This window comes from Ixodes scapularis, unplaced genomic scaffold (genome assembly GCF_016920785.2).
Source record: "Ixodes scapularis isolate PalLabHiFi unplaced genomic scaffold, ASM1692078v2 PGA_scaffold6__148_contigs__length_123643588, whole genome shotgun sequence".
NCBI lineage: Eukaryota > Metazoa > Arthropoda > Arachnida > Ixodida > Ixodidae > Ixodes > Ixodes scapularis.
This window is the reverse complement of record NW_024609881.1, coordinates 71,399,242-71,425,796: the sequence shown is the minus strand read 5'-3', so window position 1 is coordinate 71,425,796 and position 26,555 is coordinate 71,399,242. Positions and strand designations below refer to the sequence as shown.

Genomic DNA, 26,555 nt, shown 5'->3' with positions numbered 1-26,555 from the left:
TGATTTTTATGAGTCCTGCGAAAGTACAGTATTTACGGTGATTCCTCTTAGAGGTACTACCAGTTATTAGATATTAGTGAATTATTGTATCACCGCGACAAATATTCTTCTATCTAACAATCTCCGAGCCACAAAACACTCAGGAAAGACGGCCTTTATGTAACCGCTATACGCTCTCTTTATCAAATTCTATTTGAGTTAAAATAAAAATACCTGTTTATTGCCGTAAACTAAAACGCATTTCCCAATAACGCTAATGGGCTTCGAATATACCACAGGGGGAGATATCATTCTCACATTTTTGTATGTGTGTAAAAGAATTATAGCTCTCGATTGAGGCCATGTAAACCGCGAACGCCGAATTGTGGGTTATCTGGACGTTCTTTTTTTATTGTGACAAATTTGTGGTCTGGAAATTTCCATAGCTTAAGCAAGTCTTTTCACACCCTTTTGAATTTTTGAAATATTAACAATAAAACTACCGATTTAAACGTTGGGGCAATTCTTAACTTCATAACTTTACTCTAAGGTAAATAAATCAGTCTTTATACTAGCCAGACTTGGTTCCGCAAAGAACAAGCCAAAATACGCGACACAGGCGACGAGACACAGCCCAACACGCCAAACCAGTGAAACGAAACAAGCCAAACCTAGCTTCTTGTGAGCTCCACGGCCCCGCCATTTCGCGGCGATCGCCCAGAGTTGCTGGATGTTTTTCTGTTGCTGCTAAAATGCTTTATTGGTTATTGTTTGCAAAAAGCAAAGAAAACGTCACTGAGTTCTTTCAGGTTTTACCCCATAAAAGAATTTACCAGGATGTTCTTCAACAGAAAGGTAAACTTAACCGCTGTTTTCTCTGGTCTTTGGCAAGCGCTGGCTAACTTTCGTTAAATGGAGGGCCGGGCTGGTGACCGGCGAAAGGTTCCCCCAAGCTTTTTATTAATACGATCTAAATTCAGCACCCCAATCCAAGGATGTAAAAAGAAATTAAGCACTCAATTTCTTGTCCCTGCCGTCACCGACCTGACCGCCGCTGTGGCCACGAACATGCAGGAGGAAGTTATTTTTCTTTCTTTAAGTGCTAGAAGACGGCACTGAATGTCAATCTGTTAAATGAAGGAGAGGAAGCAACTTCCTTTCCTTCCGTTGGCGAAAGGGAGGAAAATCGATTTACCCTACAATTCCACCCGCCCCCCACCTCTTTTTTTTATAGTGCATAGTCAACTACGGTCGGTGCTCGCGTCGTGCAGTGGTGGACAACATTCAAGAGAAAATTAGAGCAACAAGCAGACGTCTTGCCAGAAGACGACATCAAGTTCTGCGTTGTATACGGCAGGCAGCAACCAAAGTTCACTGCTTTATGCACTGTAGTCCTCTCCCTTATTGTCTTAGCCTGTTGGAGAGGTGTTTAAAGAAAGCAATTACCCATTAATCCAAGATCTCGGTCCACCTCCCGCCTCAGTATCGCCAGCATTTCCCTCACTCCGGCTTCACCCTGAAAACGTAAAGAAGCCTTGTTATAGACACACAGGTGTGGTCCGGAATAAAATGTCAATATTGTCCGCATGTCTCGTGTAGTGATTTTGTTATCCGACGACCGCAGGCAGATGAAGAGGTTATTTCACGCAAGAGTTTAAGACGGTAGCTATGCTAAAAACACAAGCATTGTAGAGTTTATGACCATACGCGTTGGTGACGAGTTGCGAGGCGAGAGTTGATGTCGTTGGGGGCTCTGTAAACCCCAGTCACAATCCACAAGCATCATACAAAACACAGGGTGTTCCCGGTGGATATGATGAAAAAGATATGTGCAAACGCGCTTCAAGCATTATCGAAGCATATTTGTTTTACATACGTGTTTGCTTCGAACATAGCTGAATGCAGTTTTTGCATAATGCATTCGCTTATTATGAAACTCAAGGGAGCAAAGATTTATCAATTATGAATTGGTAGGGGAAATTTGGAAAGGTTTGACGCTGCTTAGATTACTTTACGTTAACGGTTATACTGTGCATAAGGTCGCGGACATTCAATCAGAAAAGGAAATTCGCTGAAGAACTTGCGCAGACTGGAACTGGGAGTGTATTCGAACACACCAAATAAGAAGGTACTCGGGGACATGACCTGGGCCGTCACGTGAGAGGAGTGGGGCAATTACTAAACTTAAAATTGAACGGTTTGAGAAAAATGTAGGATGGCTGGAAGGCTTGGAAACTAAACGAGCAATTAGGCCGAAATAGTTTAAACAAAAAACGAACGAAGTGAAGCCGAAGTCTTTTCTTGAAATTCCTCAGCTTCTTTTGCAGGGGTTGTGGTAACGCCAGAACGACATGCTCAGATTGGCTGTGATGGAAAGATTACGGGTAGATTTCAAAGCAAGCTGCCTTGTGGTTTACCTAATATCCTTCACATCGAGCGTGCTCGGCGTTCTGACGTTATCGCAACCGCTGCAAAAATAGCGGACGAACTTGAGCTATTATTTATTTTAGCCGAACCGCAACTGAACCAAACCGAAATCTTCGCCGCCATTTTCGAACTGAACCGGGACTCAACCAGAAAAAAATATAACGACGACCGGCCCAAAGCGGTGCGCGATATTTCTTTTGTAACAAAACGAATGTTTGTGAAATAAAACTTGTCAGCTGTAGTTTTATGTAGGGATCGAAGTGGCATACACCGAAGTGCAATATATGTGAAATTGTGGGTTTTCCTGGCGCTTTTTTATTGGCACTGTAATTCATCGCTTGGTCCCGTAACGTAGTCAAGTGACTCAAAGTGGACTTACATTGAAAACGTCACTTGGTCTATTAGTGTCATTCTTGACGCCGTGATGTAAAATGGCGTCACGACTTAGCACGAGTCACGTGACGCCGTGCCGTACTCGATTGCCATCAGCCCTATAGTGCTCGTGTTTATCAGAATCAGGATCGTCAAACATTCGAACAATAGCTCGTGTACAATCAAAGATGAGGATAGCCGAACTCTAACAATGTCTAAAGCTCAACTTATGCTTGATCCTTCTCCAACCCCATCGCATCACTAAGATATGCGCATAATACGCGTATCTGACACGCATAAATCAGAAATATTATATGTTGCATTTCGTAATAATAAATAGAAAAGGTGATCCCTTCTTGACAATTGATTACGCACAGGTGCCAAAACAACATTATATTTTCGTTCAAATTCACATGCACGGAGAATATAGTAGGGAAAATCCTAAACACGCCAGTCTCACTCGCTTTTTTCATTAACCGAGCTATCAGGCGTGAATATCCTTTTGCATTCATAACACGGACTCTGCATACTTAGGATTATGGTTCTGAACTGCCTTGCTGCACTCCCTGTGGGAGCGTCATTGCGCTGATCACCAGATAACTTAGTTCATTCGAAGTTTTTTTATAATTATTTTCGCTTCGGCTCTCCCTCCCCGCTTCCTTGGTGGCATTGAGTGTAAGTGCCGGACGGATCCCGAGTTGGCGGGTCCAAACCCCGGCCAAGATGCCCGTATTGTGACGGGAAGCCCATTACGGGGAAGACATGGTGTAACCGAGATTTGGATTGCGTTCCTGTCCAGAGGTTCGAAATTAATCCTCAGTTTTCCGCTGGTCCGTGCGTCCCCCTCCCTTCCACCTTCATTTTATGTGGCTCCCTCTCCCGTTTCTTCTCGCCCCCTTCACCTGTTGAACGCACACAGCCGCCACGTTCGTTTGTTCTTTGCGCACCTCGTTCTTTTGCTTACCTTAGAGAAACGCCCACGTGCTTCTGTTTCGCCACGACCTCTACCAATGACGGCCAGCGCCTGTCAGTCTCGATTTTGCGTATTTTTGAACATATATTACGTTTTCATTTGATTGGCGTTCCCCTACTGGCCTTCTAACACGTGCAGGGACGGATTTCGAAACACTTTCTCTCCGTATAGTCAGAGGAGCTTACGAAAACCGAGGCAGGGCCTATTATGCTCGCGATTCTGTCTTTCGGACCCCTTCGTTGCTGCTCTTATCGGATAATTCCGCAATGCACCCTCTTACGGTGGGCTAATAAGTTGATCGAAACATAATCGCGCCCACCGTTTCTTGAGCTGTCGATGAGCATACACGAGGAAAAAACCGTCGAAATCGGGACACGCTCGCCGTGACCGCGCCGGGACTTCTAAGGAATCCCTGAGCGGCCCTTGCAAACACCATCTAGATAGCAAGGCCATAGTGCTAAATTTTGTTTACGTTACACAGAAAGATGAGCGCGGGGGGCGATATCGGACACGGTATTGCGCCAGCGTATATCCGGAAGTCGTGTCATTTTATGAGGCAACAGTTGTAACAGCAGAACGATTGACGCAGCACACGTGGGTCCATGCCCTCTAGCCTCTTGTAGGTTACCTGACCGTAGACCTCTTTTTAAAAAGTCCTCATCATCTCCTGTCCGTCATTGCTTGAGCACATACTCTGAGCATGTGTTAGACATGAGTGCTTTCTCATGTCCAAGCAATGGCGATCACCAACGCTGCTTTGTACACTTTCGAAAATGGTCTGTTCCAGCACTGCCTTGTGAGCAGGTGGCATTCTCATTGGTATGCAACAAGCAGCCGGTGCGATTGCTATGCGAAAGATTCCTGGAGAGTGACAGACTTCAAGTATCATAGTGACCTCGGGGACCTCTGACCTTGCTTCAACAAAAAAAATGAAGGTTTCCAGTCCAACGGCGACATGCCGAATACGTCCCGGCAAATCTCAGCTTGGACCTTGTCAATAGATCTGGAAGTTGGCTCAGCCTTTATGCTTGAACTGGTGTCTTATTCCGATCACTTTTTCTTCTATTTCACGCTCTTTGATCATAAGGCTTCTATGGGGTCTCTTTATGATAATGTTGCTGAAGCAATATCGTGGATGTCTTACGTTGTACGCCAACCCCCAGATGGTAGGACGTCCAACGAACACAGCCTTGGCTCCGAGTGCCAACGCCTTGATCACATCCGTGCCAAGACGGACGCCGCCGTCTACGTAAACTTCGACGCGTCCGCGGACTGCACTCACGATCGCTGGGAGGACTTCGATCTGCAGAAAGGTGGAAACAGAAAATTTCTCTGGAAAATTTGCTTACCTTTAATATGAATTTCAAGGCAGAACTGAAAGCCGGGATTAATTGCAGTTTGTCTTATTTGCTATAGACGCTTTCAGGCAGCTGTGCATGGGCGCCGCCATGACCGACCTTCAGTGTTTTTTTTTTTCTTTCCTCTTATTCCGTTAGCCGGCGCCATTTCAAGGTTGCCAAATTCTCCATAGCACCCCTCTATTTTCTTCTTCCGTTCGCTTCACTTCATCATTGCCGCAGCAAAAAACGTTATTGCCACTTTAAATGCTACTTAGTCCTTCTCCCCAGCATAGGCTTTCGTGGAGGCTCGTCAGCCCCCGCTTCAGCTGCTCAACATCTCGTAAGAAAATATGGTCGGCAATGGCAGCTCAATCTGCGAGTGCATATAGCGTCTATATGGGAAAGGTTAGAACTTCTTTCGAAAGATTTTGTTTTAAAAATTGGCGGAAGGAACACTAATGATGTTTGCGTAGGTAAGCTCTACGGCCAGGGAGCATGATATAGGTGGTTAATCCTCAAGAGATGTGAACATATCAGTTAATTACCTAAGATTTTAGAATTCACTTTTACTTTGTGAACTTACCCATATGGCTCTAATTAGAAACTTGCCACGCGTCATTGAAAACACCTAAATCAGTAGATGTTAGAAGGTTTTGATGGACGTGGGAAGCGAGGGGTGCACCAAAATTCTCACTTGTGCCTTGAGCAACAGGCACAAGGCTAATGGTGTGAAAACGAACAGATTTGTACTATATGAGGTTGGATATTGCTTAGAGATGCACCATGCCGGGCACGAGTGAGCCCATTGAGAAGTTTAATGCTTATCCCGAAAGTCCAGTGTTTCGTTTGGATTTATTTCATAGAGCATTTATTCAATGATTTGGGTCACAGTTTCTTGCATTTTTACATGGGCTTTAGTAATACCTTTCAGCTTTTTATCTAGAGGCGTTTGAATAGGGATATCCACACTTGATCAACTGAGCTCGAATCTACAAGTTCTCGCAGATTGCTTGGCTTTCCAGTAGACTTCTCGAGCCCACATGAGCTGTCCTTGCGCAACAAGTGCGCTGTCCTGAGATAACGAAAGCAAGCCCGCAGCCTGAGACAATGTTTGAGCAAACGCTCTAAAGAGTTGGAAAGACTCTCAAGCGCTCATTTCCTGGACAAGCCGCTTAAATCTAGTGGCTTCATGCGTGTTTACTAAATGCGCCATCCAGTACCCTAGTGAAGATTAGTAAGAAGACGTGGATGAAAATCGTATAGTATCCGCGTTTAGGCTCCGATAGTCTTGTGCCTGTTGCGCGAGTGGTAACAAGTTGACACAACCCCTCGCTTCCCACGTCCGTAAATATTTTAGAAAATTGGTTGATGCGAGCGTGTTCGATGACGCTCAGAAAGCGCCTAATTAAAATCATAAGTATATTTTAAATATTTATAGAACCGAAGAAACCGCAAAAGTGCACCAATCACGAAGGTTTTAAAGCAATAACTATACGAATTAAAAACCAAACACCCTGTATAGGTCATGTAAAACGATGACATTGAGTGACACTTCGAGATCAAGTGACCTCGAGAGTCATGTCACACTGTGAAATCACTTGACTTTATGATGAAACGTTGCACCGTGCCATCAGTCGAAACCATGGACAACGCTGCTAGATTGGCTCGGTTACGAAACTGCCCATAGACGCCCCTTGCACGAGCAGTACACCCCTCTCCCCCAACGGCTCGCCGTTCAGCGCGCCACCGTTTCGGGGAGAGGGCTGCTATGGTACCAATGTGTTCTATGGAATTCTTATGTCTCGAAGCACAGCGTCTAGATATTTCACCATCCTCTATGGAACACGCGGTTTTAACACAACAATCTAGATGGCACCTCAAACGATGGGAGAACGGGGGAGGGGGAGGAGAGAAGGTATCCAATCCTTTTCACAATTGAAGATATCTGGTGACGTTTACCATGGCATCACATGGCGTCGGTATATCACGCGTAACCGTGACGTCATGTGTGGGTGTGCACTCATCACACGCTTCCTGCGTGACTGCACAATCTACGACGGCCGATAAAAAGGAATGAGTAATGATATAGCGGCGTCGGTGTCGAAATTGCCGTCGGCGTCGGCGTAACCGCTATATGCGAGAACTTGCACCTAAGTGACCCATAATGCAACGCTGCGGGCGTTGCACCACGGGACGTCACGGGGCACTGCTTCACTAAATGCGCCTTGACGCGTCTCGCTGATACCGAACAGGGCACCCACCGTACCCCCTTCTCCTCCTTTCTCGCCTGCAGTCAAAGTAAAACAACGAATCAAAATATATATACATTAATATATAGATATATATAGTTGTTTTTTTTTTTTTAAAGATTTGCAGATTTGTTTAAGAGAAGCCGTGAAAGTTGAATTTATGCGGCTTGTGGAGGTGAGTTATACGGCCAGGTTGGTATTATATGGGAGGCTAACCTTTGTGATAAGTCGGGTAATTATTTCAAATTTGTTAATTAACCTTTTAATTCGTGAAAATAGACATATGGTTCCAATTAGAAACTTAAAAAGCGTCATCGATGACCACTAAATCAGCTCTTTTTAGAACAACTTGAAGCTCGTGGGAAACTTGGGCGCGCACCGCAGTTACCACTCGTGCAGCAGGCGCAAAGCTAGCAATGGCGGAACGCGATGATATTCTGCTCATCCGCGTTCCGCAACCGCTAGCCTTGCACCTGCTCCACGAGTGGTAACTTCAGTGCACTACTACGCTTCTCATGCGCTCAAAGTCTATCTGAAAATTACTGATTTAGTGTTTTTCGATGGCGCTCAGAAAGTTTCTGATTGAAACCGTATATCAATTTTCATTATTTAAAACGTTGATTAACAAATTTCATTTAATTATTCTAAAGATCGTTACGATTAGCCTCCTATTCTACGAGCGTAGATTGAAAAGTTTCGTTAATGAAAACGAAAGCAATATATATCTGATTTAAGTTATACTTTATTTTTCGAGATAATTCCCCCAAAACACGCAAACTTCGTCTAGCGTTTCTTCAGCTTCTCCATTCACTCCGGGAAGTGACGTTCTTTAGATCCCCAAAAAAACTGCTCATGGTCTCCATCACCTCCTCATTCGACAAAAACTTTTTTCCATCCAAGAAGATCTTGAGCTTCGGGAGTATGTGGAAGTGCGAGGGAGCCAAATCAGGTGAATACGGTGCATGCAGAATGGTGTTTGAGATTCAGTTCTGTTAGTTTTTAGTGAGCAACTACACTTGAATTGGGGGGGGGGGGGGGGCGGGGGGGGGGTGCAATGTCATGGTAAAACCCCACTTGTTTCTGGACAATTTCCGGGCGTGTTTTTTTAATTACGTGTTTCCGCTTGTCCAGAGGTGTTATGCATTATTGGCTAAAAACTGTTTTTTTTTTCTCTTTTCAAGATAGAAAAATTTTTTTGGCGTCTCAAAAAAACGGATGCCATCACCTTGCCAATTAACTGAATGATATTTGTTTTCCTCTGAGCGGATTCACCGGGCCCTGTCTAATGTTTCGTTTGATTTTTTTTTTCTTATTTTGGGCGTATAATCCTGGGCCCAGGCCTCGTTTCTAGTTACAATCGTCGCTTGAAATTTGTTGGATTTGCTTGAAACACTTGCCAACTGTCGGCTGACGTTCGACTGGAATGCGTTTTTGCTCCGGACTGGTCAAGTACGGCAGCGATCTTGCAGAAAGATTTTAATGGGAAGGCATCTACTGTCTCATGGCGCGAGCCTACGTCATCAGCGTTCAAACCACGATAAAAGGCTCTTAAATTCTTCTTCAAGTCAAGCCAGCTCCCATTCGCCGGTTCGCCATGGCACCTTTTACACCGCTTCGATCCCATTGGCTGGCGCGCGTTGACCAGTCTCCCATTCGCCGGACACGCAGCGCCATAAGGTGGCCAGTCGTTGAAACTGACGTTACGCGTCAGTTTCAAAAACCGGCCACTTCACGGCGCTGCGTATCCGTCAGCGCCAGGTCAGCGCCAGTCAGCGCGCCAACCCGCGTAGAGCAAGAATGATATGTATATATACATGCTTTCGCATTCACAACTCATAAGAGATGCTTAGGTGTACCTCGATCCTTTTTAATTACAATTAATTTTGTAAGATACGAACAACTCATTCAGAAGTGATGCCGACTGCTTCTTTAGTCTCACTCACTTTTATGCGGCGGTCTTAGAAAAGCAAGTCATGATCTTATCCTCAAGTTATGGTGTGGTAGCCGTTTTTGGATGTCCTGACCGTGGTTCATCAATTGTGTCCGTACGACCACCCTTGAACTCGGAAACGCAAAACCTCGCAGTGGAAAACGAAGGCGGTGACTTCCCAAGAACGAAATGATATGATTTACACCACATCACAGTTTTTCTCTCCAAATAAAAAAAAAATTAGTGAACGTTCGAATTTTGTTTTCATTCATCGTTGAAAATGTTCCTGGTTGCTCGACTAGAATGGTTGTCAAAGCCCTACTTTTTAGATATCAATGAGACATTTGTGGTCATTTTATACGAAACGGTGCCCAACACAGCGCCACAAAAATATTTTGGTAAAAAAACCTTCCTAACGGTGATTCCGGAAACTTTTCAATCAAACCTCCTATGTAACCCTGGTCGTATAACTCAGCTTCAGAAACCTCATAGTGCAACATTCACGGCATTTTATTAACAAATTTATAAAGCAAAAAAAAAAAAAGACACACGAGATCTGTGTATCTCTCTCCTGATAATTACCATAGCATGTTCGAAAAGAAGAAACATTATGAGCTGCGCTCTAATTTCGCGTTACACAAAAGGGTACACTTTTTTCAATTATAGTGTAAACTAGCCATTTTATTTTCACCTTGTAAAAACTTTAGTTGCGTGTAGATATTTTAAAATTACGAACACACAGAATTTCCACGGCGATTACTCCGGACTATATTAAAAGAGCTACGCCGCAATCCCTACTCCTTAATGGTCAAGGCAAAGATCAATCACGAAATGCCTTCCCTACTCTGACAAGCACGACTTTGCCATTCGCCATATGCCAACACTTCTCGGGCGCCATCACTCGCTGCGACAAAACGATAAATAATATGATGTTCCAACTCCAGGATTAAGCTAGTGGATCTATATACCTTTACAAATATGATCACAATACTGCGCATCTAGCTCTTTACAATAAAACACAAAAGCATCCTCATTACTTCTCGAACAGCCCTCGTACTTGGGAGACACGGAATATCTCCATCCCGATCATCGACGTTCGTCTACAAAATTTAAAGCATAGCAGTATTTATAAAGTAAGACTTTGCCAGATGGAGCGTACGGTTGCTGGGAGCCCGTCCAGCAGGCGACCACCGTGGTTTGACACGAGGATCGCTGAAGCGCCGCGACTGATGGCTTCCTCCGCGTCTTCCGCTGTGAAAGGTAAGAAAGCTAGATCGGTACACTCATATTTGCGAATACAATCGAAGCATATAAATGTAGACGAAAGCTAGAACAGCAGCAGAAGCTTCACTAGACAAGTGACTTGGGAAGACTTCCCGAAACGTTTGTTCGGTAACGCTTCTCCTTTTAACGTTAAAACAAAATCAATATTTATAAATATATCATATTCATAGTTATATTTACGAACACATTGCTGCATTTCATTACTGAAGTACCACAGTTTTTTATTCCAAAATTTGGTGTTTGCGTGTAAATTTTTAGAACTATGAACGCCCAAAGAACGTTAACGTAAAACCTTGGATTTTCTTTTGGCCAGAGCCCGGCACGCTTTTTACTGAGTAGGCAAATATGTGCCAGGCTTGACCCCGGGTTGCTGGGAAGGTAATGGGCCATTTTGACGTTTGTTTGGTACTTTTTTTGCATTATGCGGTGAACAGGACAAACATCACATAAAAGCCGAATAAATGTCCTTCGGCACTTACTGAAGCTTCGGAGAAGAACCCTATTAGACCCAAGCTTTTGCGTCTAGTCATGCTCGACGCTCTTCTGGCGGGCAGCCTGTGTAGCCATATTTGTATTTGGGGAACCAATGGGTAAAATGTACATTTCCTGTTCTTTGGCGATTTCAGCAAGCGTCATACTTAAGTTGGAAAATGCCCTCACTCCTAAATCGTGTTTTCTGCGTTTAGTGTCCAAGATATGCATCTACATCGAGTTAACCACAACGGTGAAATATCCATTAAAATACCATCTATTTTAAAAATACAGAGTGTGTCTCGTGTTTTTTTTTCTGACATCGAAACATTAATAATTTCAATTCTCAGCTTTAATATTTTCTCTCTATGTAACAAACATCTTAGCTCGGTACGTTTAACCCAGGCGTGTATCACGTCACGTTATCCAGTCATGAAATTCATGCGAATGCCGGTCAGTCCGTAACCGGCTTTAGAGTATCTCTGCAGATCGAGCAGATCTCTATTCGCTATTTAATGCCTCCAAACCTTAAAATAAGAATTAATAAACAAAAAATGTGAATATAAAAGATTGTATAGATTCTAGAGAATTAATTATTTTCAGCGCTCGAATAATTACGTAATTTAAATATTGAGAAGGCACCAATTTTCCTTTCTACACCAAAAACCAAAGTTTCAAATCAACACGAGAGGTGTAAGGATACTTTGCAAGTTCGCACCATTAGTGATTCCTTTGAGCACCAAAGGTAGACTGGTAATACTCTTCAACCAGGTGATGTCATCCCAAGACTGCGAGGGGTCGATGTGGGCGTCTCTCACCGACACCATCGCTTTCACGTTGGCAGATTTGTTTTCCGGGCTTGCCTCCAGGTTCCCGAATCTGCGTTGAAAACGCGCTGTGGAAACTTTCCGCGTTTGTCGACGGCGTTTTCATTACGATACCCTGAGTTACCGCTCATTTACACTGGAAGCGGATCCGCGTTCGTAAAGCGGTTGCGAACGCCGGTTGTTTAAAGATTCAGTACAATATCACGCGCACTTGATGTCATTGAGTGGGCGTGCAATTGTAGTGGATCTTTATACAACCGCGTTCGCAACCGCTTTGCGAACGCGGATCCGCTTCCAGTGTGAATGAGCGGTAAGAGCTGACTTTTTAAAGGACGAACGGTCTTGAGGCCGAATTTTTCAACATCATTATTATAAAAAATAAAATAACAGCCATTGTCATTTTGTTTTGTCTCGTGCTCTAGAACAATCACTAAAATAACGCATCGAAAATACACTCAATGACTAAAGTTGAAACATATGCGATATGCTTCTCTTTTTAAATAATACTATAAAAATGCATCAACACGACTCATCCGGTTATTTGAGCAAACCTGCCTTATTACCGGTGATGATAGTTTAGATTGAATAAAAGGGTAAAATATGCATGAGTCTCTGAACAGACGAGCAGGCCCATGAAACTTCAATGACGATACCAAATCGCAATTCAAGTAGCCATGAACTATTACAAAAAAAAAACAAAAAAACGACATGAGCGGTCTGTTTTCTTACAAGTTTGGTAATGAGGGTTAATACAGTATGTATTCAGGGTCCTTCTTCACATAAAGGTGTCGAAGGTCAAGCTATAGACAAGTCGACTTAACGCCAAACATTTAACACGCGTCCACTGATCAAAATGCAAAAAAAAAACATTTATTATAGACAATCGTGGGCGACTGCAGCTCCTTGTTTTTTTGTTTTTTTTTTTTAATTACTTTGACGACACCGTAATATTACGACTGCCACGAAATCCTCGTTCTATACACACAAGATTACGACCTTGAGTATTAGCCGTTGCAACCTCCGCCTCTATGGACCATGCCCGAAGTCAGCTCACTCAGAAACATCAGCAAGGGGAGGGCAGGGGGGAGGGGGGGTGGCAACTCCTTACGCAGAAGCTCATCACCCTGATAAGAAAACCACGTCGTGATTCAGCGAATAACAAGTCTTCGGGACGACGGGAGTCATCACCAGAGCAAGTTCATAGGACGACAAAGTACAATATAACTTTTCTAGCACGGAAAAGCGACAAAACTGTTTACAAACAAGCAGCACGTGTCTGAGAACTGGGCACAATCACTGACAGGCTTTTGGAGCGATGAAGGTGATGTCATTATTTCGTAAACAGTATGCTAGCATATATGGTCCAGCACTCTGTTTGCAAACCCGTACATATTGACCTCTCTCCGACCTCATGTCGTCTGTGTCCTAGTCTTGTTCCTGGAAGGCGTCATTGATAAATGTGATTACCGGGTCCAAAAAAGCGGTCCCTCGATTTCCGGCTGATGACGTCGCAGAACTGTCATGTTTTCTCCGGCCGCGATCCTGGTGGTGTCACAGCGGCGGTGGTATATGTGGCACACACCTATTCTGCTGCGGGCTGATCTCAGCTTGACAGTCCACGGAAGCTTATTAAGCCGGGGTTTGGGATACCGCGACGACAGCGACACTCTCGTTTGCTATTGCTTTGTTGCCAGGACATCAACGCCCAACAGCCAGGACCGCGGCATGCAATCCGACAGCGTGACACTCCCGCGTCAGTGACGCCATGTTTTGCCACTTTACGACCACTTTCGGTTCATGGGCGGAATAAGACTCTGAACACCAACAGCCGGCAACGCGTTCCAGATACTGTATTTGTACTAGTAGCGCACCGCAGCTCGGTACACCGAACCAGGAGCTCGCGCTTCAGAAACCAGTGACCTCGGTCTCAATGGAGACTTTTAGTATAGTCCTCACGGTTCTTGGTCTTCTTAGAATCTTATGGCATCGCACTGGTTGTGCGAGGACATTTTAAGTATCCAGAGTGCAGCACCTCAAGCTGGTTGCGGGACCGCTGGGGCGTCCTATTCTAACATTCACTAATTTTTAACCTCATCAAATTCCATGAGGGAGGACATATAGCCACTAAATACAATGCTCTTCCGAGCGAAACGTTAGCCGACTTGGTGCTTGTTACCAGTTTTTTGAAGTTTTATCTGACATCGCGCAAAGTTAAGTTCCTTCCTCCAAAAATATTAAGGCAGTCAGTGACAGAGCTTTGTAATAGTCTATCTATAACTAAGAAAATTTCATTTTCGAATTGTTATTATAACCGAGTGCGCTTGCCCTGTACTACGCACCAAACTGGCGGCGCACAAAAGAAGATTGGGGAATCGTAGCTGATATGTTAATCACAGTTTATTGACTAGCTGGAGGTGGGCATTGTATACTGTCATGTAACCGCCGCTGCATGATGCATGTTAAAGATTGCAGTTTATTTCAATATACGGGCCCGCCTTCATCACGACATCCTACATTGTAGCACCAACTATAAGCTATGCTAAGATAAGGGATTAGAGTCACTCAGTCCCCTCCGACTTGGGTAGCGTATATACACATAATGCCTCCTTTACGACTTCCTTGTAAAAGAATATGCCTTACACCCTGACAGTAAAGCTCTTTTTAATACCTAGGATTTTCCAATTGCCTGGAAGTGACTTTAAACTTATTATTAACTTCAAGTTCCCCTTGGATTCATTCTGTGAAATGTGTTCAATTTGTTTCCCTCTCCAGCGTTAACTATGGCTGATGAACATGGCCTCGCCTTCTTTTCTCATTTTCAGGACTCTACTTCGAATATTCAAATCGTCTTGCTGTTTGTCACGTCACATTATTTATTTATTATTCAATGAAAGTTAGTGATTGTTCAAGGAATAGAGAATTATGTGATTCCATGCGGCTCATTATTTACATGATAATGAATGATACCAATGACTAACAGTGTACTTATGTACTGTGCGTACTTCAGAGAGTGGGAAGTCAATCATCCGCAATAGGCGTCTGGTCTCTTCGCTGGAGATAAGAAATTTGCCCACTGCAGTAAACTGATAGCCTGGCACGAGAATCATTCATATTGAAGAAGGCAGAAGTACGGATATATACCAGAACCCTTGGGTTTCGCAGCGCGAGCCTTCGCTCTACCGATGAGTAAAAAATAAATACCAATAATTAATAAAGTTCCTGAGGCTCCACGCACCTGATTCCGTCATGCATATAGAAACGCCGCATTACTGCGTCGACTTTCTTTCCAAGCACGGGAGAATCCACGGTGACCACGAGTGCCCGGTAGCCAGATCGTTCGGCCCGTCTCACCAGGCTCCTCGTGAGGTCTCGGTCAACGGCGAACTGTACTTGGAACCAGAAGAGGCCGTCTGGCACTTCCCTCTTCACAACCTCCATAGAAGTGCTGCTGTAGGTGCTCAGTACCATTAGAGTCTTCTCTGCGTGGGCCGCTGTAATGTCAGAAAATATCGACTTTCCTTCAACTCGGGTTCACTTTAAAGAGACATAAAGTGAAAAAAAAAAAAGATTCTTTGTTTGATTTATATTTTCTTGTACATTTCTCTACTGGAAATTTTTTTGTGCAATGTTTACATTGTTATGCGCAATTCAGTGGTGGTAGCCCTAATCTACTCCCCCCCCCCCCTCCCCTGTCTCCCGGTGCTCACAAAACTAAGCACCGTTTCTCAGATCTCATTGGTTCAAGAGGTGATTGATGTGTGAAATGTCGGTTGTAAAATTGTCTCTCTGGGCCGTAAGAGCATTGCGATCAACAATGTCTTTATGTTTGAGAAACAAGCAATCTAAATCAAGTGATTATTGTTTTCAAAAAGTATTCAAAGATTGCCTTTCCGCTTGACTTTGAAATGACAACGAACAGGGCTACCGGCGTCTGCGGAGTGATCAACTCTACTAAAACACTCCGTTGGGAAACTCACCCTTGAAACCGGGACCGCTCATCTCCACCGAGGCCAAACTAAATACGATAACAGCGCCTTCCTTTAGCAACTGGTCAAAGTATGAAAGTTCATTTGTATTGCTACTGCGAAATGGCTTTGCGAGATGGCGCAACCCGCCCTTGCGTGGTTGTACCAGAACTCTTACGTGCAGACGTGCACTTCCCGGAGTGGCCGCTGCGAGAGAAATGGCGTCGTTGTGTTTGGCAATAGTTCGGTTATCGAGAACGTATCGAAGCTCATAACGAAATGTAAAGCGCGCAAGAAACAAGGACGAAAACGAGTTGGAGTCGTGTACTGCATTCCGCTGTCTTGTGGTAAGGCCTATCTGGGCCAGACTGGACGTTGTATTAATGATAAACTGAGGGAGAACTGCAACTCTCTCCGTAACACTCCGTCTGGCCACTTAGCAGTCCACTGCAGCAGGTGTGAATGTGCTGCTGTTTTTAAGAACAGCATTATTTTAGCTTGATTTCAGGAGCAGAGAGAATGGTAGGCTTTATAGGCTTTTATTACGAAAACTTTGGGTGATGGCGGCATCTGTCACCCGACACTTGCTTTGACAGATGCAGAGGAAGCACTCTTATCCACGACAGTGCCCTGCGCACGTTAAAAGGGGGCGGGGGGGGGGGGGGGGGGGGGGGGGGGAGGGAGGTAGCAAAAGGGGTTCCTTTGTTTCGTACATTAGAACCGGTAAAAGGGGCCGAGGGAAGGGGATTGAATAACCAATGTGCAGTCGGTAAAAGGAACTATCTTCATGTTTTCCCAAATATTATTAAAAGTTCAGTTGCGAGTAAGCGCTCGTCTGTCTTTCGAGTCCTCTCTTTTTCGTCCTTGTTTATTGCGCGCTTTATATTTTCTCATGAACTGCTACCAACTAGCCCAACTTTCAACCCTGCTGCGGATCGAAGTCACGGTTTTAAACCAGGCTTTGTGGCAGTTTCCCAACTGAGTTGTACTGGAAACAATGGGAGTGAGCAACGAGAGCAGCTCGTCCAGCTCGTTTATGCTAATGTGTGCCAGTCATTCTGAGTTCACCGCGGTGTTTAGACGAAGATCTCGTAAACCGATGTAGTTTGTAACAAGCGATCTTTATAAGTAGATGCCTACGGAAGCGCTGCTGGCACTGTGCAAGAGCTTGGGTTCGTAGCGTGGGTACTGGGACAAACCTAAGCCTAGCGTCCCATTTTAACTACATGGTGCTTTGAAAAGCGGCCAGGCTCTTCAAATCGACCCCAAATGCGGTTTCTTAACCTATCGCACTACGCTTTTGTGGAGCGTTGCCTACAGGTGGTGCTTTTCTTTTTGTTTTTTGCCGGCAGTTAACGACGCGGAGGAAAAATAAACGAAGATTTTATCTTTGTTTATTTTTCTTCCGGTAAGTTCGCTCTTTGCAAATTTTATAGAAAAAAATGCACCAGCAGTGTACAACGCTGCAGAAAATCGTAGCGCGATAGGTTAACAAACTTATTTTCGCAATGCATTTAAAGAGCCCGGCTGCTATTTGAAACACCTTGCATGTTGGATGACCTGGCTTGATCTGTTCCTTTGCGCGTATTGATGCTGAATAAAGATATTGGTTCTCATAAAAGCGGCAACGCTGCTTTGTGAACTGTGCGACCGTTGCGATTGCACCCAAGGTTTTAATCCCGAAAGGTTACCTACACAGGTACGAATTTGCGAGCACTTTGGTTGGGGGCAATGGGGCGTTTGACTCGCATTAAGTTTGTCCAGGTTCGTTCCCGTCAGTTTGTTTCGAAAATAAATTAGCTCAGTGTTTTGCAATGCACCGGGCCTGCCAATACGAATATTTTCAGGTCGCGTTTTAGTTGTGCGCCATGACGCTTACCCACGTTTTCTCGCGGATGCCATGCGAAGAAAATAAAAAAAAAAACACCTGGAAAACGACATATTTATTTTGTTAATTTTTCATTCTTTTCTTTAGTCCTCTCGGTCACAGACCCTGACAGTCGCTTGTACTGGACTGTGGCTCGTGCATGATAGATCGCTGGAACGCCGCTTTCATGGTCGCGTCTTGCAAGCGTTGCAGACGTTTTAAGACAGGGGCGGAATGCGGAGAGCACGTTTGTCTGCTTTGTTTGCAGGGGTTGTGGTGACGTCAGAAAAACACCGAGCTGTGATCGTCTTTGATTGAAGGATAGTGAATACACCCCGAAGCCAGTTGTGTTGAGGTCAGGGTGTGAGACAGACAGGTGGGGAAACAGCCCATAAAATCCTACCGCAGCGCCGTGACGGAATTGTGTACTCGTCTGCTTGCGGGTACGTCCAATTTGCGACAGATGGCACTGCGTCGAGAGGAAAAAAATCGGAATCGGATTTGCGTGGAACTCTATGGGAGAGTGCGCAAAATAAACCGGGAGCACGACAGTCTTTCATTGAAAATTTACGAGAAACCATATCCGTCAGTTTAGCCGGTCGCCACCGGTCTCCCACCCGGAGTGAGAGTTCGCGATGCTTCACATAGATGGCGCCACAGAAAAAGAGAAAACCAAGGGGGACACAATCCAGACGCTCATTTGGCTCTCGTTTCTCCACCTGTCTATCACCCTGATTAAGGTCTACCCACAATCCTTCAATTAGAGCCTATCAGAGGTCGGCGTTCTGACGTCACCACAACCCCTGTCAAGGAAGCAGACGAACTTGCGCTCTCTATAGCAGACGGACGAAGGCAAAAGCGGACGCCGATACGCAGCTTCCATATCCGCGTCTGGGCATGGCAGACGACGATAGACGATGTTGTGGAATAGCAGATGATGCCGGAGGTTGCCGCACGTCCGCTCGCACGACTAGCAGGCTGTGTCAAACTTCCAGACTATTCCAGACTAGATGCACCGGATGTCGAGAAAATGGAAACAATAGGCTCCCGAGCATATTCGATCGAGCAGCCAAGCCAATCCAGTGGTTATGGGCGGGGCCACTGATCTGAGGCCGGGGCTTGGAATGGGCCGGGATTACCACCAAAATTGCGCCTAACGGCGTAAATATTGATAGAATAAAAATTAAAAAAAAACACATTTTTAATAAGTTTTTATTTTTTTTTAATCTTTACTCTAGCGTTCCTTTTAGTCCGACCGCCTTCAACACTACTATGTGATGGAGCAAATCAAGCGGCGCCAAAATGTGCATCGTCAGGTTGCTTGTCGTCTTCGTGCATTTCCTGTCGCAGTTTAAGCCATTCACTCGGAGAAAAAGAGCTCGAAGTCGAGCCGCACTCAAGGTGCGTGGTTGGTTTAGCCGGTGATATGTACATAAACCGCACAAAGAAGACAAGCGCAATGGCCATGCACCTTTGACGCTGATTGGTCGACTTCGAAGGATTAGAGCACTGACTGCGGTCCGATCTCATGTGGAAAAAGAACGCACACGCCAGGAAATAACAGATTACATTTGCGATTTATACGCAACGTGTGACCAGACATGAAAGTAGTAATCTTGAACACATCACGCAATCTATGCCTATTTCAATGAAGCGTTCGCGTGAATAGGTTTGGTCTTCCAGCAATGATACGGGATATGAATGTTTCTCAGTTTACACAACCTTAGTGCTGCTGGCGAACCTATGTATTCTCGCACACAACGCCACTGACCATGGAAGATACTTTGTCGCCCCGTAATTTCAAGGATAAAAACGGACGTTTTATTTCAGTCTCTCCTTTGCATACCTTCGTAAGAAAATTGTGGGGTCGCATTATTGGCGCTGTCAACCATGCGTGATTCCCAGATTTTCGCCATCAAGCTTTCCCATTCCCGTTGTGTCGATACATTTCAATGCGGCTCGTACAGTAGAGCCAAACACTGCTTGAGGATTCAATTAGGGCTCGTGATAACGAAGGCCTTGACTACTCAAAGCATCTCCGCGTCAAGGTCATTGCATTTTTGTGGAGTGACATTTATTCCCGTATAGCCTGTTCCAGGTTAAGAGAAGTAGAGCAAACTAATCCCAGAAAGTTCTTCACTGTTTTCACTTTAGCACAGCAAGCGCTGTAAAGCAGTTCCTCATCGCCTCCTTTCGCTCCCTCTGGCGTTCGCTCTACTAAAGTGAAAAGAGTGGACGGCTTTCCGGAAGAAGCTTGCCCCGCTTTTCGTAACCCTAAGCAGGGTCAGAGTATTTCGTGTAGAATTAGCGACGGCGCAGTTGCCGTTGATTGTCTACAAACAACCTGCTCGCTTGCGTTTATTGCACCAGTTCTGTTTGCTGATTCCACAGATAGTTCCCCGAAAAAATGTTTCGGCGCCTAGGGGGAGCTACAAGTTTGACACCAGGTCGATTGAATGTTTCGTAACTCCTGGATTGCTTACCTCTAGCGGTGGCGATCTCCCCGTCCGGATGCCACAGCTTATGGAGGGATGACGGCGAGAGACCAACCGGCATTGACACTTTCTGGTCCCCCAGCAGGGTTACCTCTAATCGGCGCTGGGAAACGTCCCGAAGTACCCTCGGCAATAGACGCAACCTGCGTGAGAAGACAAATGTACTAACTGGGGTTTTGGGCCTTCTGGGTAAATCCTATTCTAACATAGGTATTTTTTAATAATGATAATAAATAAGTTATGTTTGCAATCTGGGATAACATTATTATAAACGAAGCACAAGAAAAACCATTAAACATCATCGCTTGAACTGTGTCTCTTTAGAAACTTTTTATGTGTTAAATGCGCAACCGAATGCTATAGAGGCTGCAAATATCTGTCGTTTTGTAGCGAATATTTTATTATCAGAACCTGGTTTTTCTTTTAACATTCTTACCGGGCTGGCAGTATGCTCAAAATAAATAAAATTAACAACTTAAATATTAACATTAACTTCGTTTTACAAATTTTAATATCATACATAAGCAACTCAATACATTCACATTTTCAGTCTGCCATACTGCCACCCTACCAAGCGTAAAATTGCTTTCAGGGTTAACAGGATAATCAGTACGACAGCTTATGAGCAGGTTGCTTATTGATGAAGATGGCTTCAACGTAGGTGTGGTACCGGGCTACAAACCGCTTTTTTCATGAACTAATTTAATAAAAACAATTACTGCCTGACACCTGCCCAGTAGTGTTCTAAATGCGGAGAGGAAAAGAAACTGCCCGGAAAAACAATAAACCTATAAACAGGTCGATAGCAAAATAACGCACCGATGAAAAAATAAAAATGAAGTAATGTAAAAGACCATGTTTCAAGTGAACGCCCATTTGTCCGTCCAGAACGTGGTATTTCCCGAGTCCCTGCCCTTTTCCTTTGGCACGGTATGCTTCTGTCTGTGCAACTAAAACACCAAGGCTCTTGGGCCACTGCTACGAATTTTCTTTTTTTCAGTTTTCAATGAGAGGCTTTAGGTAGAGAACCCGAGAACCCTGTGCCCCATTCCTGCCTCCGTTTGTTTCGATTTGTATGATCAACGTATCTGCTTCCCGTTACGTACCCCTGCTACGAGCTTTGCGCTGAAGTCTACAGACTACGAGGAGCTCCGCGCCGGCTAAATGTTTCGTCCACGACTTGAACCAATGTCACCGTATCCGAGAGGCAGAGTGGCACCGGGCTGTCTAAACGTTCAAGCTTGACTCCATAATTCAGTGCTTTCTGAATACCAGAGCGCTACAGACTAAACCACTGCGCGTTCCTATACACCTTCACCTGCAGCCAGTCGGTAATGCCCAGTTGGAAAAATCGACGGTCTTATCGTTTTCCCGCGTCTCTTGCCTAGTCCTCGAAACTCAAGAGGGGATGCGTCGTTTCGTTTGTTAGACATTTGAGTCATGTAACTGCGAGCAATGGCATTTTCATTGGGGATTCGGCCACCGTGTGACTCTCCTGTATTGTATTATTACCACCCAGAAGACAAAGATTGCGCCCCCCGCCCCCCCCCCCCCCCCCTCAAACGTCAATCAGTACAAAATCCACGCTGCTGCGCTTAGCTAGCCTCACCATCGCCGCTAGCTCGACTTCCAGCCTCTCACAAGGAGCGGGACGCTTGCACACGATGACGCCAAAATAGATCCGTCTGCCTCTTCGCGGCGACTATCATGGTACTTCAGCGTGAATGCCTCTTGGGCGAATGAGGAGTCCACTAAACATGACGTAATGCGTATGCCTTTTACTCTTTTGGGTAGTGCTTGTACTGAAAAGAAAGCTTCATGATCACCACGATCAACAAAAGCTGTAGCAGAAACATTCCATTTTAATGCGAAGAGCGCTTGCTTCTAACGCAGGGGTTGTGGTGACGACTGAGCGGCGCTGAGATCTGATTGGCTCTGCTTAAAAGGATGGTCGATAGGCCTTGATGTGATATGCCTTGAGGTGTACCCACTATTTTTTATCAGCCAATAAGAGACCGGCATTCTGACATCAGCGCAACCCCTGTGAAAGGAGCAGACGAAATTGCGCTCCGCGTAAAGTGGTTCAAAACTTATTTTTATTGTGCTTCGAACGAATCCTTGCTCTCAATGAGATATAGTTTTGTAAGTTTGAAACTGTTTCATAACTGCATAAAGAAGTTCCCCGAGTAAGTTCGCGACAGAGCAGACATCGTATATTCTTGCCGTCACGTCGATTCAGGTTACCCCTTAATTTTCTAGGAATATTACGAACTTCTGTTCAAAACTGAGGTTCGACTGGTTAGTCGAAACTTCGAACTTCTCTCAAAACTCAATGAGCTTTCTTCTGTAGATGTTTTGCTCAACCTGTACGCAACAATTTTATTTCAATTATATTTATAAAATTCGTATAATATGTGCACAACATAAAAACAACATGTCTGCTTTTAATGCTTTGGTTGGTCTAATAATGCCAAATAATAAAATATATACCCAACAAAGATTACACTTCTCCGCTAAGTGCCGTCTGCTGGATTTCGATTTTCGCACATGCGCACAAAAGTCGAAACTTCAGTCGAAGTTTTGTCAATAAGTTCAAATTTGGTCCAACTCGTACTAGAGGAGGTCCCTGACCTCCTCTGGTACGAATATCTGGATTCTAGACGGTACCCAGAAGCTCACCTGAGGTAGGCCATCCGGTTTTCCTTGAGTGTCTGTTCCAGGTCCGCCCCAGCGTTACAGTAACTTTTCGCACTCCCGTTCATATTGGAACAACCAAGACGTTCGATGTCATCCACTGTCACCACGACTTCCCCTCTAGCGGTAGAAGCATCCATCGCAATCCGCCACGCTCTTTTCGGCGATGCCAAATGCCCCATCTGTGACAGTGCTTACCGCGGAAGTGTCTCGAGCGTAGATGTAATCAAACTCCCCTTTTTTGAGCCATATGTCACGCTATAAGCTATATCGCTTTTTGATTTGTTTGTTTTAGCGAGTTCCCCACAGATTTGCACATCTCGGCACCCTGTTGAAAAAAAAATATATATATATATGGTGTAACAGAAACAAAGCAGAACTCCAACAAATAATATATCGTAAATAGGTGTTTATATACTTTTGACAATCCTTGAATGTTTGTTGAAAGTCACATTTATTTTTACTGGTAAAAGCACAACAAATGGAAATGCTGCAGGCAGAAACGTGTTGCAGCCGGCACGAAAAAAGCAGGTGCTCGCGAGAAAGGTATAGATGCAGCACACCGAGAGTGGGAAGATGTGTTCTGGACATCACGCTCCTGAAAGCAAGATATTTCTTTCTATAGATTTTGTGTTTTGGTTTTTCACTACAGAAATGCGGAAAATACTTTCAAGTTGTTCTGCATCATATATTTTTGTTTTAATAGTAAAACATTTTATATAATTTGTCACGTTGTATACAACTTCTCAGATAGAATTGATTACGAATGAGCTCAATATGTAAGAGGGCTTCGTGACCCGTGTAAGGTTGCCTGGGAAAGGCCAAAAAGGAGAGCTACGGTTTTACCTTATGTGCATAAGGTCTCACACAACCTACAAAAATGTAGCAATGGAGTGCCAGTGGTCTGGTCGGCGCCTTTGAAGTTCCTGCGCTAAAGTTGAGTAGTTGCAGTTTATAACATCAAACTGTCCTGTTGCTATGTTTACATCGGACAGGCCGGCAGATGTATGAACGAGAGGTCAAGAGAGCATGCTCTATCGGTTAAATCATCGCCAGCAGGTAACTTGGAAGTATACTGCGATAGGCGCGGTTGCAAACCCCTATTTGATAATACGAGTATCTAAGGACGACACAGTCAACAGATGACTAGAGAAATTTTAGAATTTTTGTTCTTGAAAGATGTCCTGTTCCCGTCCTCGTCCTCTCTGTTTTATACTTTCAAGTTTTGTATGAAATTTTAGAAGCCTTTTTTATTTTGAAGCATAAAGAAAGGCGCGCCAGTTCGCCTTCTGTCGCATTATTTGAGAAATAGTTGGCATTCTTGAGCAGGTTTAAGACGTGCGGGAGGCGGTGACTTGATGTTTTTTTGATGGTCCGGGATGATTTTCGATTTGTGTTTTCTTGCAATAAATCCGTTGAGAGTCAGTGCTCTGTTTTTACTCTTTGCCTTCTTTTCTTCCGTTGTTGTATTCTTTGGCGCTGTTTTACTTTTAGTTCATCATGTACCATTAAAGCACCTAACTGGACACTTGGCGTGAAAGTCAACGAGAAATTCCGGCGGAAAAGATTGGTGGGCAACAAGGTCATGTGCGGCGTCAATTAATCACGGTCGCCAAATTTCTCGCCGACGTTTTCGCCAAATGTCCAGATTAGGGCCCAAGTTTAGGGTTGTATCTCGCCCAACTTTCCACGATGTTCCTGTTGCCGCGGGCGCAGCTAACCAAGTTGGAAGGGACCCGTGGCCGAGCACTTATCGTGCTTGGATCCCCGCAAAAGAGCCGAGGTTCGAAACCTGACTGCGGATACGCCTCTTCAATGCGAAAGCATTTACTGTCCCAAGGAGCCAGCCAATGACATCAGCTTTGAAGCCGCGCCAAACAGAACTTAAACTCCTTTCTCCAATTAATGCCGCGACCTGATCGCTCACAGCTTTGACGCCGCCTAAAAAGCCCAGCCAAACGTCCCCCAGTTCTTCTACTCCCAATGATACGAAGTGAAGCCGAAATCTAATGGATTGCCATTGAAATCCAATTGGCTGGCGAGCGTTATAGTTTTATGGGACAAGGCTTCCATTGGCCGGAGCGCGTTAGTTTAAAGGAAGGCCACGCCATGGCGCTGCGGGCTTGTGCCGCCCGCGCACCGGTAAAACGAAGCGGCGCAACCACATGGACCTACGGGCCTCGCGCCGCTAAAACAGACACGGTGGAGCGCGCTCGGCGGTTTCTGCTCGTCTCGTCGCCGACAAACATGGCGCCGCCTCCAGCATCCACATCGTCGGCGAAAATTTGCTCGTCTCGACGCCGACGAACATGGCGCCGCATCAAGCATCCATATCGCCGGCGGGACTTCGCTCGTCTCGACGCCGACGAACATGGCGCCGCATCAAGCATCCACATCGTCGGCGGGACTTTGCTCGTCTCGACGCCGACGAACATGGCGCCGCATCAAGCATCCATATCGTCGGCGGGACTTTGCTCGTCTCGACGCCGACGAACATCGCGCCGCATCAAGCATCCACATCGTCGGCGGGACTTTGCTCGTCTCGACGCCGACAAACATGGCGCCGCATCAAGCATCCATATCGTCGGCGGGACTTTGCTCGTCTCGACGCCGACGGACATGGCGCCGCATCAAGCATCCACATCGTCGGCGGGACTTTGCTCGTCTCGACGCCGACGAACATGGCGCCGCATCAAGCATTCACATCGTCCGCGGGACTTTGCTCGTCTCGACGCCGACGAACATGGCGCCGCATCAAGCATCCATATCGTCGGCGGGACTTTGCTCGTCTCGACGCCGGCGAACATGGCGCCGCATCAAGCATCCACATCGTCGGCGGGACTTTGCTCGTCTCGACGCCGACGAACATGGCGCCGCATCAAGCATTCACCTCGTCGGCGGGACTTTGCTCGTCTCGACGCCGACGAACATGGCGCCGCATCAAGCATCCATATCGTCGGCGGGACTTTGCTCGTCTCGACGCCGGCGAACATGGCGCCGCATCAAGCATCCACATCGTCGGCGGGACTTTGCTCGTCTCGACGCCGACGAACATGGCGCCGCATCAAGCATTCACATCGTCGGCGGGACTTTGCTCGTCTCGACGCCGACGAACATGGCGCCGCATCAAGCATTCACATCGTCGGCGGGACTTTGCTCGTCTCGACGCCGACGAACATGGCGCCGCATCAAGCATCCACATCGTCGGCGGGACTTTGCTCGTCTCGACGCCGACGAACATGGCGCCGCATCAAGCATTCACATCGACGGCGGGACTTTGCTCGTCTTGACGCCGACGAACATGGCGCCGCATCAAGCATCCACATCGTCGGCGGGACATTGCTCGTCTCGACGCCGACGAACATGGCGCCGCATCAAGCATTCACATCGTCGGCGGGACTTTGCTCGTCTTGACGCCGACGAACATGGCGCCGCATCAAGCATCCACATCGTCGGCGGGACTTTGCTCGTCTTGACGCCGACGAACATGGCGCCGCATCAAGCATCCACATCGTCGGCGGGACTTTGCTCGTCTTGACGCCGACGAAATGGCGCCGCATCAAGCATTCACATCATCGGCGGGACTTTGCTCGTCTTGACGCCGACGAACATGGCGCCGCATCAAGCATCCACATCGTCGGCGGGACTTTACTCGTCTTGACGCCGACGAACATGGCGCCGC

At 45.7% G+C, this 26,555-nt stretch overlaps 1 protein-coding gene across 1 annotated transcript in view; it reads right to left on the bottom strand.

Annotated features, from left to right (window-relative positions):
- Nucleotides 1–20,316, bottom strand: part of LOC115330672 (hydroxyacid oxidase 1-like) — a 29,894-nt gene extending 9,578 nt beyond the window's left edge. The window contains exons 1-6 of the mRNA XM_040220469.3: nt 20,168–20,316; nt 15,088–15,343; nt 11,744–11,904; nt 10,430–10,521; nt 4,896–5,054; nt 1,426–1,495 (exon numbers count right to left, since the gene is read on the bottom strand). Coding sequence (XP_040076403.1) covers nt 1,426–1,495; nt 4,896–5,054; nt 10,430–10,521; nt 11,744–11,904; nt 15,088–15,343; nt 20,168–20,240 — 811 coding nt within the window. The 5' untranslated portion in view covers nt 20,241–20,316. The remainder of the gene's footprint in view (nt 1–1,425; nt 1,496–4,895; nt 5,055–10,429; nt 10,522–11,743; nt 11,905–15,087; nt 15,344–20,167) is intronic.
- Between the last annotated feature and the right edge of the window lie 6,239 nt (nt 20,317–26,555).